Source organism: Panulirus ornatus, chromosome 64, assembly GCF_036320965.1.
Source record: "Panulirus ornatus isolate Po-2019 chromosome 64, ASM3632096v1, whole genome shotgun sequence".
Taxonomy (NCBI): domain Eukaryota; kingdom Metazoa; phylum Arthropoda; class Malacostraca; order Decapoda; family Palinuridae; genus Panulirus; species Panulirus ornatus.
In genome coordinates this window covers 6,073,340-6,087,917 of record NC_092287.1, presented here as the reverse complement: position 1 = coordinate 6,087,917, position 14,578 = coordinate 6,073,340, and the positions used below count along the sequence as shown (strand labels likewise).

Below are 14,578 nucleotides of genomic sequence, written 5' to 3'. Positions count from 1 at the left end.
CATGCCAACTCCCGTATTGTACGAGCGTCTGGGTTGTCTAATGTCCGTGGAGACAACAGATAATGTAGGACAAATATACAAATGGGTTAGCTAAAATAGTTTTTATTAATATGTAGTAATAATGATAATAATAATGATAATAATAATAATAATGATAATAATAACATGAGAACGGCTTAAAGCGGGCGGGAAGAGGGAAGCATCTGGATTTCATAGCGAGAGAAGAGTGTGGCAGCTGAGGTGAGAGAGGTTGGGGAAGGTTTATATGGATGGGCCAATCTCAGCCAACCCCCCCCTCCCTCCCTCACGCCACCAACCCCCTGCCCCTCACGCTAACCTAACCACATTGTTCATCACCATCACACACTCTTCATCGTCTAGCATCACTACACACATTCACCTGTCATAACCAACTCACACATCCGACCTCATCGTCACTATCACAAAGTAGTTATCACCACTACACCTACCCGACCTTCTGTCATCACAGCAACACACACACACACACACACACACACACACACACACACACACACACTACCTCACTCATCACCACAATCTACCTTTCTGTCATCTACCTTACACTATCTGTCATCACCATGTTACTCGTCCATGACCATCATCGCATCACCATGTCACTATCAACCTACACTCTGCCTCTGTCATCATGACCACAATCTACTTCACCATCATCACCATCCCACACTCCCTCACTCATCATCTAGCTACTCTCTACTTCAATCTACCTCACTATAATCATCACCCACCCCCCTCACTATTCCCGTTACATACAGTCAATACCCCCCCCCCCCCAACTAATCACTTCAAAAGCTCGTACCTTAACTAACCTTAACTATCAACCATGTCACACTCATATTCAGTACCTCATTATCCCCTCCTAACTCGTATTTACTACCTATCATTACTTCACTCACACTCACTTCCTCATAATCATCTCTCATCACATCATAATCACTTCGCACTTTCACTACCTCATCATTACCTCACTCACCTAAACTACCTCACTGTCAACTTAATCACCTTCTCTATCTCATCATTATTGCCTCGCGTCTCCAGTCCCTCGCCATCACCATCTCACATTCTCACCTTCGCTCCCTATCACCACAACTTCAATCAACCTCAATCACCATAACCTCAATCATTATCGCTACCATCCGGTGCCTTCACTGCCACCACCTCACACTACAATTCACCATCCCACAATCACCATCTCTACTTCATTATCACCAACGCACACTACTACCACCACCATCTAACTCCCCTCGGGCTCTCATCCAATGTATTTCACCAACTCAGATCCACTATCGCAGTTTTCAACAGCCATCAACTTCACCTCATTATCATCAGCGCCCACTCATTTTTCATTACCACCACCTCATTCACTGACCTTCATTATCTCACTATCACCTCACACACCCCCACCTCCACCACTTCATCATAATTATCCCCCCCTCACACACTCATTATCAATGCACCCCCTACACTAACTCCCTATCCCCACCTTCTCACTACCTCCATCTTACACACTCACCCTATCATCACCCTTTCACATACCTTGATCCCCTCATAAAACTCTCAGCACCTATTATCTCATCACCCGGTAAAACCACCTCACACAACACACACACACACACACACACACACACACAATCATCTTCACTACCTGTTATCCTGCGCACACATCTTCACTACCACACACACACACACACACACACACACACACATCTTCACTACCACCATCACTGGTATTTATTACCTCACTATCACCACCTCACACTCACCTTCACTCCCTTAACACCACAACTACACAATGGCGTTTCCTGCCTTTCTCCATATATCATCTTTCCGCCCCGTCGACAGTTTATCCTCTGCGACCCATGTCGAGAGCACAAGCTACTGAGAGTATGGCACATGATCATTAATGTTCTGCTCGGTGAAGAGAGAGATAGAGAGACCGACCCCCTCCCCCACTAAGTCCGGGTACTAAGCGATGCCGTCACACCAGCGTCCAGAGCGCCAGCCTCCACCGTTGGTGTGTGTGTGTGTGTGTGTGTGTGTGTGTGTGTGTGTGTGTGTGTGTGTGTGTGGAGGGGAAGGGCAGGAGCAGGGACAGGCAAGGGAGGTGGACGCATCCGCTAACTCTCTCAGGCATAAGGCAACAGACATGATGTAGCCAAAGGAACTAGTACAGGGTTATAAACCCCTTGCGTACGCTGGCCTAGTTTCCCTCATGGCCTTTTAGGGAGGGTATAAGGCAAAAAGAAAAAAGAAAAATAAAAAAAGAGAGGGGTGAGGCCATGCCATCGTACGCAAGGGTCTCAGAGCGCCGTGTTTTGGAGGTTTTCTTCTTGAAAGCAAGGGCTTGGTGTTGTAATTGTGCGTGTGGCGAGCCGGGCAATTGAATCCCGACTCGCGCAGTAAAGTACTCGATTTATATATGTATATTGGAATCACTCATACTAGTGCTACACGTTCAAAATATATAGTTCTCTAAGTTTTAACGTAAAGTAAGATCACAGCTGAAGCATCAGTAACATTTTCTGGCGGCGGGGGTGGTGAGGAGCCACGACAGAAGACGTGGGAGCGGGCTGGAGATGGGGATGGGTTTAGTGCTTAGTGGTGGCTGTGTGTGTGTGTGTGTGTGTGTGTGTGTGTGTGTGTGTGTGTGTGTGTGCCGGACACGCTCTATATGGCACAAACACACACACACACACACACACACACACACACACACACACACACACTGGGGTAACAATACCCCGACACCCGGCCACCACCCTCACCTCTCGCCCGCTGGACTCCACCGATAACCACTCATATCATGGTATCCTGCCCACAGCCACACCACACACTACCCCCCAGCGGGGCCGTGCCAGCACGAAGGCGTAGGTATGAACATCAACCAACTAACAATGTATGAAATATACAACTTTATAGAATGGAAGCGAACAGGCTGAGAGGATAGAGGGGAGGTGAGGGAGGGAGGGATACAGGCCGTGTCATCCACACCGGACGCTCTCCATCCTACACAATGTTTACGAACAGGATCTAATGAACTATGTACACTGACAGTATAAGGATGACACTTCGGTGCTGGGAGAGATAGATATATATATACATGTATATATATATATATACTGTGATTTGGCCAGGCGCGTCAGTATGTGTGTGTGTGTGTGTCATTACTATGTGTGTTACAGGGTGAGGGAGGTTTTATAGTGAGTGTGTGTGTGTGTGTGTGTGTGTGTGTGTGAGGGCATCTCATGAGCCAGGCCACACACGTTCTATATCACAATTCAATACTGGTGTATCACACGAGGGGGGGTCCTGGCGACACTGTGGGCTACTCCAGCCCGGGGAAGGACTGGAAAGAGGGCAGCGACTGGGCCAGACTCTGGGCCATTGCCTGGATCTGCTCGTGTGTGGGGCCCCCTTCCAGCGGTGCTGGGGGCAGTTGTGCCGCCACCTCGGCCAGGGAGGGCCCCTGGCTCCCTGACGAGGTCATGGTCGGCACTGTGACAGAGCCCACGGACACCCGAGGTTCTGGCTGCAGTGCCTCAGGCACTGTGATGGCCTGCTGCTGTTGCTGCTGCTGTTGCTGTTGTTGCTGCTGCTGCTGCTGTTGCTGCTGCTGTTGCGGCTGCTGCTGTTGCTGTCTGGTGTCAGGATGAAGCGGGAGGTGTGGGGCGGGCGAGGGGTGGGCGGCGCGGGCGTGGTGGTGGTGATGGTGGTGGTGGTGGTGGTGGGCGGCACGGTCACCGCGGTGGACGGTGGAGGTGTGGGTGGCCAGCGAGTGCTTGGTGGAGTAGACGCGGCCGCACAGCTCGCACGGGAAGCGCTCCGTCTGCACTGTGTGCTTGTCCAGTATGTGCGTCTTGAGATTGTACTTGTTACTGATCACCTTGTTGCAGTACGGACAGACGCACGCCGTGTGCAGCAGTGACCGCCGCCCACCTGAAACAGCAAAACACACACCTTAGAGTGCGGGCGGCGGTCACCTGCGACCCCCTCCCCCCAATTGGGTTAGTTAGCGTTACCCCGCCCGCGCGCGCCTCTCTCTCTCACCCGCCAACTTGTTGTTATCCTGCCACCCACAACCATCTGCCGCCCACAACCCCTGACACCCACAACCAGTGACTCCCACCGCAGCAGCTCACCCCTCCCCCAACCCGCCTACAAACACACAACCCTGCAGCAGAAGAGCTACTACGTTTAACCCCATCAGTACGACGGCACGACCCTTGGGTTGGGAAATGGCACGGGTCGCGGCGTCGTGCTCAACACTGAAGCAGGTCACAGTATAATGTATAATAAGACTGTCATACACTGGTTAATGATATAAATGATATATAATACTTTTATTTCACTGTAAAATAATCTACACTGGTTTGGCACTTAACACAATACTGTCCTACACTGCAAACATAAAACTTGGTAAAGTATAATACTTTTGATTATCAACTAACACACACACACACACACACACACACACACACACATACACACACACACACACATACACACACACACACACACACACACACACTCAGCTTGCCACAAACGACAGGCTTAGAGGCACTTACCCCCCAAGCACAAGCACTCACACACTTTCCTACCGCTCTGCTACACAAAAAGCTTCTTTTATAAAAGTCCATGTACATTAAATATCATCATTATTATCCAACTGAGAATTAATACGCTACTTAAGGACTACGAACATTGCACGGATGACTAAAATAGTGAAGGTGACAACAGGAACCTTGAGGAAGGCTGGCGGAGCCGCGGCGGGCTACTGGGGGTTGGGTGGGGTTGGGTGGGTCCCACCACCCGCCACCGGCTCCCCTCTGGTGGCAGATCAGCTGTGAGACTGACCTCTGCACACACACACACACACACACACACACACACACACACACACACGACAGAGATCATGAGACATTTGCACACTTCGTCTGGTCACTAGTATAAAAATCCAAAATGACAGGAACATACCAGAGTTAAGGAACTTTTCATCTCCTCACATTTACAACGACAGCCCGAAGTACTACGGCCATGCCATCGGCGTACACAGTGTTAACACGTACTTCAGGCGAAAGAGGACAGCAACTTCCCTCCCCCCGACATCAGATGACACCACAAACGTGCATGGCCAACTGGAGCCAAGTTTCTCAAACCATTCCGTGAGGACAAAAAGTGAATGCTGACAGTAGAGTTCGTCCCTCCCAGCTGAGGCTGTATGTCAAGGACGCGACACTAACCAATCACTGTCAACTGTGCATCATCGTCAGCTGGCTAAGGTGCTGTGCCAACCACACACGCATAAACTCACACACACACACACACACACACAAGCACACACGTGGTTCAGAGCGTCGTCACAATACCAGCAATGCATCAGTAACCATCTCCAGCCGACCACGTGTAACCAATCTCCAGCCGACCACGTGCATCATACGTTTTACCACTACAGATCTGGGCTTCCTGGCACACAAGAGCTGGAGGGGTGTAATGGTGGCTCGGGGGCGCTCCAAAAAAAAGGGGGGGGGAGGGGAGGTATACTCTCATGGGGTATACCAGACCGGGGGCAGGGTGTAGAAGTCTGGTGTTGGAGTGTACCCCGCCTGGGTAAGGTATATAAGGTGTGCTGATATCGAGTTACCCACATGAGAAGAGGGTGTGGTGTACCGAAGGAAGGTAGACTGTGGCGGTGATGCACCGCAAGAGGGGTACGGTGGAGCGATGTAGTTTTACCACAAGGGGACAGGGTGTGTGGTACCACAGGATGGCCAGGTATGATAGCGTAGCACCAAAGGAGGAAAGACTGTGGTGGTAAGTGTGGTGAAGCACAGGAGGACTGAGAGGATGAGTGTGGTGTAGCACATTGTGTGGTAGTGTGATGCACAACGTGACGGCAGGGTGTAGAGGCTTGGTGCACCACAGGGTGCAGGATGTGGCAGTGTGGTGACACAGAGGAGGGCAAGGTGTAGCAGAATGTGAGTGAGGATGGCTGGGTATGCCGGTATGATGTACCACAGAAGAGCAGGATGTGGTAGGGTATGGCGGTGTGGTGCCACCACATGAGGGCAGATTGTACAGGTGGTTTAGAGTACTACAGGAGGGCAAGGTGTGCATGTATGTGGTGGTGTAGTGTACCACAGGTAGGACAAGGTGTACATGTAAGTGGTGGTGTAGGTGTACTACAGGAGGGCTGGATAGGGCGGTCTGGGGTGTGTGGTGGTGGAGCGCGCCCCAGGAGGGCAAGGTGTGGTGGTGTTCCAGCTGGGGTGTGGTTCAGGGAGCTAGTAGCGCAGGGGAGGCTGCTGCTGTGGCTTTTTGTGAGTGCCGCTCATGTGTGCCCGGAGGGAGTTGAGCGAGGCGTACATGCGGTGACACACGGGGCACTGGTGGCTCTGGCGGGGCCCGTGCATGTCCCGCAGGTGCGTCTTCAGCACGTACTTGTTGCACAGCACCTTGCCGCACACGCCGCAGGCCACCTCCTCCCCGGTGGGCGGTCGGCTGCGGGCGGCCGGCGGGGTGAAGCCCAGGGCGGTGAGCGAAGCGGCGGCCGTGGTGGTGGCGCTGCTGCTGCTGGCGGCGCCTCCGCAGGGGTCGGTGCCAAAGCTCACTTGTGGGGAGGTGGCCTCCAGGTTGGGCAGGGAGGGTGGGCCGGGGCCGGCCAGCGGAGGGGCGCCATAGTCGCCGTGGGCCGAGGGCGGCGGGTTGGAGGGCAGCTCGCACACCGACGCCCCAACGTCATACTCGGCACTCACTACTGCCGCCGCCGCCGCCGCCGCCGAGACCATCCTGAGCCCTCCGCCTGAAACAGCCGACCGACCATCAGTTGGGGACACGCCGAGGGTGGTGGGTGGTGGTGGTGAGCGCCGCCTCCCCCAGCACCCCTCGTGCAGGAGACACGTCTTACTCTCCTTCCAGCAAACCATATGGACAACGAACAAGTTTTTTTCGGGCAAACATTTGTGTTAATGAATGTGGCTCCAAAAGGGGGGAAAGAAAAAGCATCAGCTAAATGTATGATGGCCTTAACATTACCCAAGAGATATAAAAATAAGTATTTCAGTCATAATACTGATGAAAAATTGAATAACTGAGGTAATGTACAAGTACATACAATATAAGGACTAGCTGCTCCGTTCCACTATTGCTACAACTTCCTCGGTACACACGATCAAGGAATAACACAAAAAAAACTAGAACACTGCCTTCAAAAAATTTTCTTTTTCAACCACAAGAAAATCATGAAACTAAAAACTTATTTGTGAAGGATGTCAAGCTACAGGATTAAAAAAAAAAAAGAAAAAAAGAGAAAAGCCAGGCATCCAGGCTGGGGAGGCTGCACAAGTCTACACACACAAGCAACACTCCACCTCACACTACCTCCACAACTGAATTTTTTTTTTGATCCAACATTTATGAAATATGTCGTCTGATGACTTGCCAAGATGGCAACTATGGTTCTGGACACTGTGTCAATGGCGCTTCCTCAGTGAGCTGTGCTCCCCCTAGGTGTGGCAACCCTGACCGCCGCCGCCGGCACCCCAGGAGCCAGAGAGCACCAGGACTGGACCTAACCCGTCTGGGTTCATGTTCTGAGGGTCTTCCTGAAGAGGGCGGCGATGGCGGCGGCGTCGGAGGGGTCGCCCTCCACCTGGTACAGAGGCTGCGGCAGCAGCTCCTCCCGCGCCAACATGGCCGGATATTCCTCGGGATGATATTTAATCTGAGGCTGATGGTGAGGGACAGGATGCTGCTGCTGCAGCGACGGCTGTTGCGGCTGCTGCTGCTGTGGCGGCTGCTGTGGTTGCGGTGGCTGCTGCTGCTGCGACTGCTGTGGCTGTTGTGGCTGCTGGGGTTGCTGTGGCTGCTGTGCGAGGTTGATGTGCAAGGAACTCAGCGAGTTCCTCCTGCGGACGACCCCAGTGGGATGAGAGTTGCTGCGGTGGACCTGAAGGCTGTTGAGTGAGCTGTACTGACGGTTACACAGATCGCACACAAACTTGGCGCCGCGGTTCAAGTGCATGTCCCGCTCGTGCTTCTTCAGGTTGTAGCGATTGCTGCACACCTTGCCGCAAAACCTGCACACATTGGCCTCCTCGCCTTCACCTGCAACACGAAGAAAACAGCTGGGGTGAGGGAGGGCGAGTGTAGGTGCAGGTCAGGCGTGCAGGGCAGGTCAGGCAGGCAGGCAGGCAGGCAGGGCAGGGCGGGTCAAGTCAGGCGGGCAGGTCAGGCAGGCAGGGGGCAGGTCAGGCAGACGGGAACACCAGAACACACGTCACGCCTCACCCTCACAACAACCAACATGTCTACCACACAACCAGCTGGTCCAGGTGGGGAGCCAAGAGCCCAAGATCCCTGTGTGTGTATATATATATATCCGGGCTCCCAGCCTCCCTCAGGACCCAGCTGCCTCCATGGCCAGTGCAAGGTTAACCATCAACGCCTCACCAATTCCTTTCATCAATACGTCACAGAGTGTCACAGATACATCACTACCACGTGCCTTCCTTATATCTGTCAACATGAATCGCGTCATGTATGTATGTATGTATGTATGTATGATCAAAACCATTCCATCAGCCCCTCAAGTACGACGGTACGACCTCTGTGTATAATACCGAGGTCTGGCCGGGCCATTAGTACCCTAAAGTCGTACCGTCGTGCTGACAGGTCGTGCCACGGGAGGACGGTACCATAGTCATATGGGGTTGAGAAGGACGTGAAACACACACAGAGAACACTACACGTCACATAAGGAGCCAGCAGGACTCACGAGGAACGTTCACCTCAACACGTGTAAACACATCAAACAACTACAACTACTAACACTACTACTACTACTACTACTACTACTACAGCTCAGTAACCCACACGTCAACCAAATGCCACACCAACTACATCAGCTGCTCACAAAGACACCCAGTAACTTCATCCCACAAGTCTCTCTCCCCAGAGTCTTTGAACGCTACCCATAACAGTCGTCTTTCTATTGCCCTTCCGAAGTTGCATTAAGGGACCAAAATACATATAAGAAAACGCATTATCTTTTCTCTCTCTCTCTCGCTTTCTTTCTTAGCTGATATCAGCTCTTAAGATAATTTGGCTGCGTGGCCAAAGCAGTCAGTCATCACACGACATCCCATCCGGATGAACGTAACGAAGCGACATTACCCCAGGTAAATACAAAGCTTTGATCCCTTGAGCAGGACGGCAAAACGCCTCGGCTATAACACGGCAAGTATTGTTTTCATATCATCCCTCTAGGTCAGGTCAGAGGTCATGCCAAGATACCCAGTATAGTCGTCCTCCAGGGGTTTCATTCACGTAACCAGCAATCATTCACACGGCGAGCTGGCGACACTGTCAGCCACCACCTCCTGCGTACCGCCCCATACGCCACCTCACATTGCCCCCAGAACCCCGACCATAATGACCCAAGCCACGAAACAGATGACAAAGAAGAAATTCAGAAAAAAGCGGTGACTAAAACATCTTTTTCTATGCACTGATCATTTTTTCATATTATATATATATATACATATATATATATATATATATATATATATATATATATATATATATATATATATATATATATATTTTTTTTTTTTTTTTTTTTTTTATACTTTGTCGCTGTCTCCCGCGTTTGCGAGGTAGCGCAAGGAAACAGACGAAAGAAATGGCCCAACCCCCCCATACACATGTACATACACACGTCCACACACGCAAATATACATACCTACACAGCTTTCCATGGTTTACCCCAGACGCTTCACATGCCTTGATTCAATCCACTGACAGCACGTCAACCCCGGTATACCACATCCCTCCAATTCACTCTATTCCTTGCCCTCCTTTCACCCTCCTGCATGTTCAGGCCCCGATCACACAAAATCCTTTTCACTCCATCTTTCCACCTCCAATTTGGTCTCCCTCTTCTCCTCGTTCCCTCCACCTCCGACACATATATCCTCTTGGTCAATCTTTCCTCACTCATTCTCTCCATGTGCCCAAACCATTTCAAAACACCCTCTTCTGCTCTCTCAACCACGCTCTTTTTATTTCCACACATCTCTCTTACCCTTACGTTACTTACTCGATCAAACCACCTCACACCACACATTGTCCTCAAACATCTCATTTCCAGCACATCCATCCTCCTGCGCACAACTCTATCTATAGCCCACGCCTCGCAACCATACAACATTGTTGGAACTACTATTCCTTCAAACATACCCATTTTTGCTTTCCGGGATAATGTTCTCGACTTCCACACATTTTTCAAGGCTCCCAAAATTTTCGCCCCCTCCCCCACCCTATGATCCACTTCCGCTTCCATGGTTCCATCCGCTGACAGATCCACTCCCAGATATCTAAAACACTTCACTTCCTCCAGCCTCTCACCATTCAAACTCACCTCCCAATATATATTTCATATTTCTTTTTTCATACTATTCGCCATTTGCCGCATTAGCGAGGTAGCGTTAAGAACTGAGGACTGAACCTTTGAGTAAATATTCTCACTTGGCCCCCTTCTCTGTTCCTTCTTTTGGAAAATTAAAAACGAGAGGGGAGGATTTCCAGCTCCCCACTCCCTCCCCTTTTAGTCACCTTCTACGACACGCAGGGAATACGTGGAAAGTATTCTTTCTCCACTATCCCCAGGGATAATATATATATATATATATATATATATATATATATATATATATATATATATATATATATATATATATATATATATGTGTGTGTGTGTGTGTGTGTGTGTGTGTGTGTGTGTGTGTGTGTGTGTATAAATTCGCTGGACTCCACCTGCTCAAGGTTACACTGTAAGTGAAAAGTTGCTTTCGGCGAAGCTGTGCCGCTGGGAGCACAGTGTTTGTCAAAGGACTTCTCAATAACAAAGCAGTCCACATTTCCCTGCGACTGAAAACAGCGCAGCCTTCTCCCTTGAGGTGAGTTTTCTCAAAAAGATTGTGGCCCCCCTAATGATACAGCCTCGCCAAAGGTGTTGCATTCTAATCTACATCAACATCGTCGTCTACCAAAGGTGTTGCATTCTAATCTACATCAACATCATCGTCTACCAAAGGTGTTGTATTCTAATCTACCTCAACATCGTCGTCTACCAAAGGTGTTGTATTCTAATCTACAATCAACATCGTCGTCTACCAAAGGTGTTGCATTCTAATCTACATCAACATCATCGTCTACCAAAGGTGTTGTATTCTAATCTACCTCAACATCGTCGTCTACCTAAGGTGTTGCATTCTAATCTACCTCAACATCGTCGTCTACAAGATCTCTCCTATGTCTTATCCCCATCCACGCTTCCTCCTATTTCATATTCAAGACCGCCCTATTTCCAGCCTACCGTCAGTCCACTACAGTTGTGGGGGATGTCGCACACTCTGGCGCACGTCTGGTGCGCGGGCTGTTAGGTGGCCCACCACCTCGGGTCAACACAGTCATAACAGCTCCTCCTACTGACGGGAAGGAAGGGCCATACCTCGACACGTTCTTTGCCCCACCCAACCCAGCCCCTTTCCTCTGTAGCGTGCGGCTCTTGTGGTTTCCAAGCTGCACTGCGCTCATCATTTCTGTCTAACGTCACCTTTATAATCTCATAAAATCACCGTGAGGGACAACTCTCACTGTGAGGTATAACTACTAATTCTCACTGTGAGGTATAACTACTAATTCTCACTGTGAGGTATAACTACTAACTCTCACTGTGAGGTATAACTACTAATTCTCACTGTGAGGTATAACTACTAATTCTCACTGTGAGGTATAACTACTAATTCTCACTGTGAGGTATAACTACTAATTCTCACTGTGAGGTATAACTACTAACTCTCACTGTGAGGTATAACTACTAATTCTCACTGTGAGGTATAACTACTAACTCTCACTGTGAGGTATAACTACTAATTCTCACTGTGAGGTATAACTACTAACTCTCACTGTGAGGTATAACTACTAACTCTCACTGTGAGGTATAACTACTAATTCTCACTGTGAGGTATAGCTCTCACTGCTCGAGGGACTGTGGCGGGTCTCCAAAAAGAAAGAAAAAAAAATGTACTATGGGAAGCAGGAGTCACGGCCCGCGCCAGTCATGGGTCGAACGCAGCCGCCCCTGGTGACTGTCAGGGACAAATGCTGACGGCTCACGAGAGCAGCCAGCGGTCGCTCAGGGGAATATGGACGACCCAGCCACATGCCGGCGTGACAGGGAGCGATGGCTGGGGAGAAGTGATACTGAATATAATATAATATATATATATATATATATATATATAGAGAGAGAGAGAGAGAGAGAGAGAGAGAGAGAGAGAGAGAGAGAGAGAGAGAGAGAGAGAGAGGGGGGGGGGGGGGGGAATGCAGTTCGACGCCCAAGAAGATCAAGTGAGGGAGGAGGGTGGGTGCACCTGCCTCCACGTTGATCGTCTGGTGATGCTGATCAACACACCACAGTTGCCGCTCCGGGTTCGTCCGTCAGTCAGGCCACATCCATTTCCCTGGTGGTGACCCCCATTAACATCCAGCCTCTCGACCACAGGCCACTGCTCTACAAACTGTTCATATATATATATATATATATATATATATATATATATATATATATATATATATATATATATATATATATATATATATATATAATCCCCAGTCGTATCTCTCAAAATTCGTTTCCAACACTGAAGTTTACATTTTCTTTCACAATCAATATGGACTAGAATGTCTTGGAATGAAGTTCACGTTCCGAATATGACCTGAATATACTGAAATCCCTTCTAAATCACTACCTACATAATTCAGCCGCGGTCCCACAGAATATCATTTACACTCGAACAACGAAGCCGAGCACTATTAACCTGACCAACATACTGGCTACGTTAGCTGTAAATACCAGAACACACCTGACCTAGACACATATCAGGTTCCCACACCAGAACTCTACACCTGCCAGAACCCTACATCTGGCAGGCTCCCACACCAGACCCTACACCTGCCAGGCTCCCATACCTGATCCTACACATACCAGGCTCCCACACCAGACTCTACACCTGGCAGGCTCCCATACCAGACTCTACACCACCCAGGCTCCCACACCTGACCCTACACCTGCCAGGCTCCCACACCTGACCCTACACCATCCAGGATCCCACACCAGACCCTACACCACCCAGGCTCCCACACCTGACCCTACACCTGCCAGACTCCCACACCTGACCCTACACCTGACAGGTTCCCACACCAGACCTTACACCAACCAGGCTCCTACACCAGACCCTAAACCTACCAGGCTCCCACACCAGACCCTACACCTGCCAGGCTCCCACACCAGACCCTACACCTGTCAGGCTCCCACACCTGAACCTACACCACCAGGCTCCCACACCTGCCAGGCTTCCACACCTGACCCTACACTATACCCTACACCTGCCAAACTCCCACACCAGACCCTACATCTGCCAGGCTCCCACACCAGACCATACACCACCCAGGCTCTAACACCAGACCCAACACCTGCCAGGCTCCCACACGCGACCCTACACCATACCCTACACCCGCCAAGCTCCCACACCTGACCCAACACCTGCCAGGCTCCCACACCAGACCCTACACCTGTCAGGCTCCCACACCTGAACCTACACCACCAGGCTCACACACCTGCCAGGCTCCCACACCTGACCCTACACCATACCCTACACCTGCCAAGCTCCCACACCTGACCCAACACCTGCCAGGCTCCCACACCAGACCCTACAATATAATTTACCTGATGCATTACAGATTTCCCCCAGAACTTCCCACTGGCGCTGGCGAACGCTGACTCGCTCTCGCCACAGACACAACCTCCTCGGCAATTTACTCTCTCGAGCACGACTGTTCGACGGGTAAGGGCCATGAGATTGGCCAAGCCGTCCTAACTAATGGTTCAATCACTGACCACACGAGTCGTACTACCCGAATCATGCATGGGTCGTAACAAACGAGAAAGAGGTCGGTGGGTCTTAGCACACCTAACCTGCAGGTCCAAACGCTTCCACGATCAACCACAGAACAAGCGTGTCCAATCGTCATTCGTACTACATTACCACAAACAAGGCACTACCCCTTATAGCCCAGCACTGGCACTAGCTAACAACGCCACAAACAAAGCAGCAACACCACACAGGGGGCAAACAAACAATACCACTAACATAGCAATATTAACACATTAAATATGGCACTACTGCAGACATCAGAGTATTACCTACAACATAGGAACTTTATAACTCACACGACAGCACTGTCTGTAACACGGTAAAGTAACTTACAAATATAAGTAAGACAACCACCAGAGAGGCAACACCAGTAACACATCGGTGCAACACAACATCAAGACTAATTTCACCACACAGCCACTAACACAGCAACATGTGTACAACCGTGCACTTCCACGCCACATAAAAGGATTATACACAACACTTATAAAAAAATATACGACTAACACAACACTTATAAAACACCACTAACACAACACTTA

The 14,578-nt window shown here is 50.1% G+C and overlaps 1 protein-coding gene across 18 annotated transcripts in view; it reads right to left on the bottom strand.

Moving 5' to 3' along the window:
- Positions 1-14,578, bottom strand: part of LOC139746171 (uncharacterized) — a 254,221-nt gene that overhangs the window by 75,129 nt on the left and 164,514 nt on the right. For 2 of the 18 annotated variants that reach the window (XM_071657055.1, XM_071657057.1), the window contains one exon: positions 87-3,975. The exons of 12 other annotated variants lie outside the window; for them this stretch is intronic. In XM_071657055.1, coding sequence (XP_071513156.1) covers positions 3,365-3,975 — 611 coding nt within the window. In that variant the 3' untranslated portion in view covers positions 87-3,364. Of the gene's footprint in view, positions 1-86; positions 3,976-4,367; positions 6,839-6,861; positions 8,143-14,578 lie in introns of those variants that run through there. 4 more of the 18 variants (XM_071657070.1, XM_071657073.1, XM_071657067.1 and 1 more) reach the window with 3 other exon arrangements.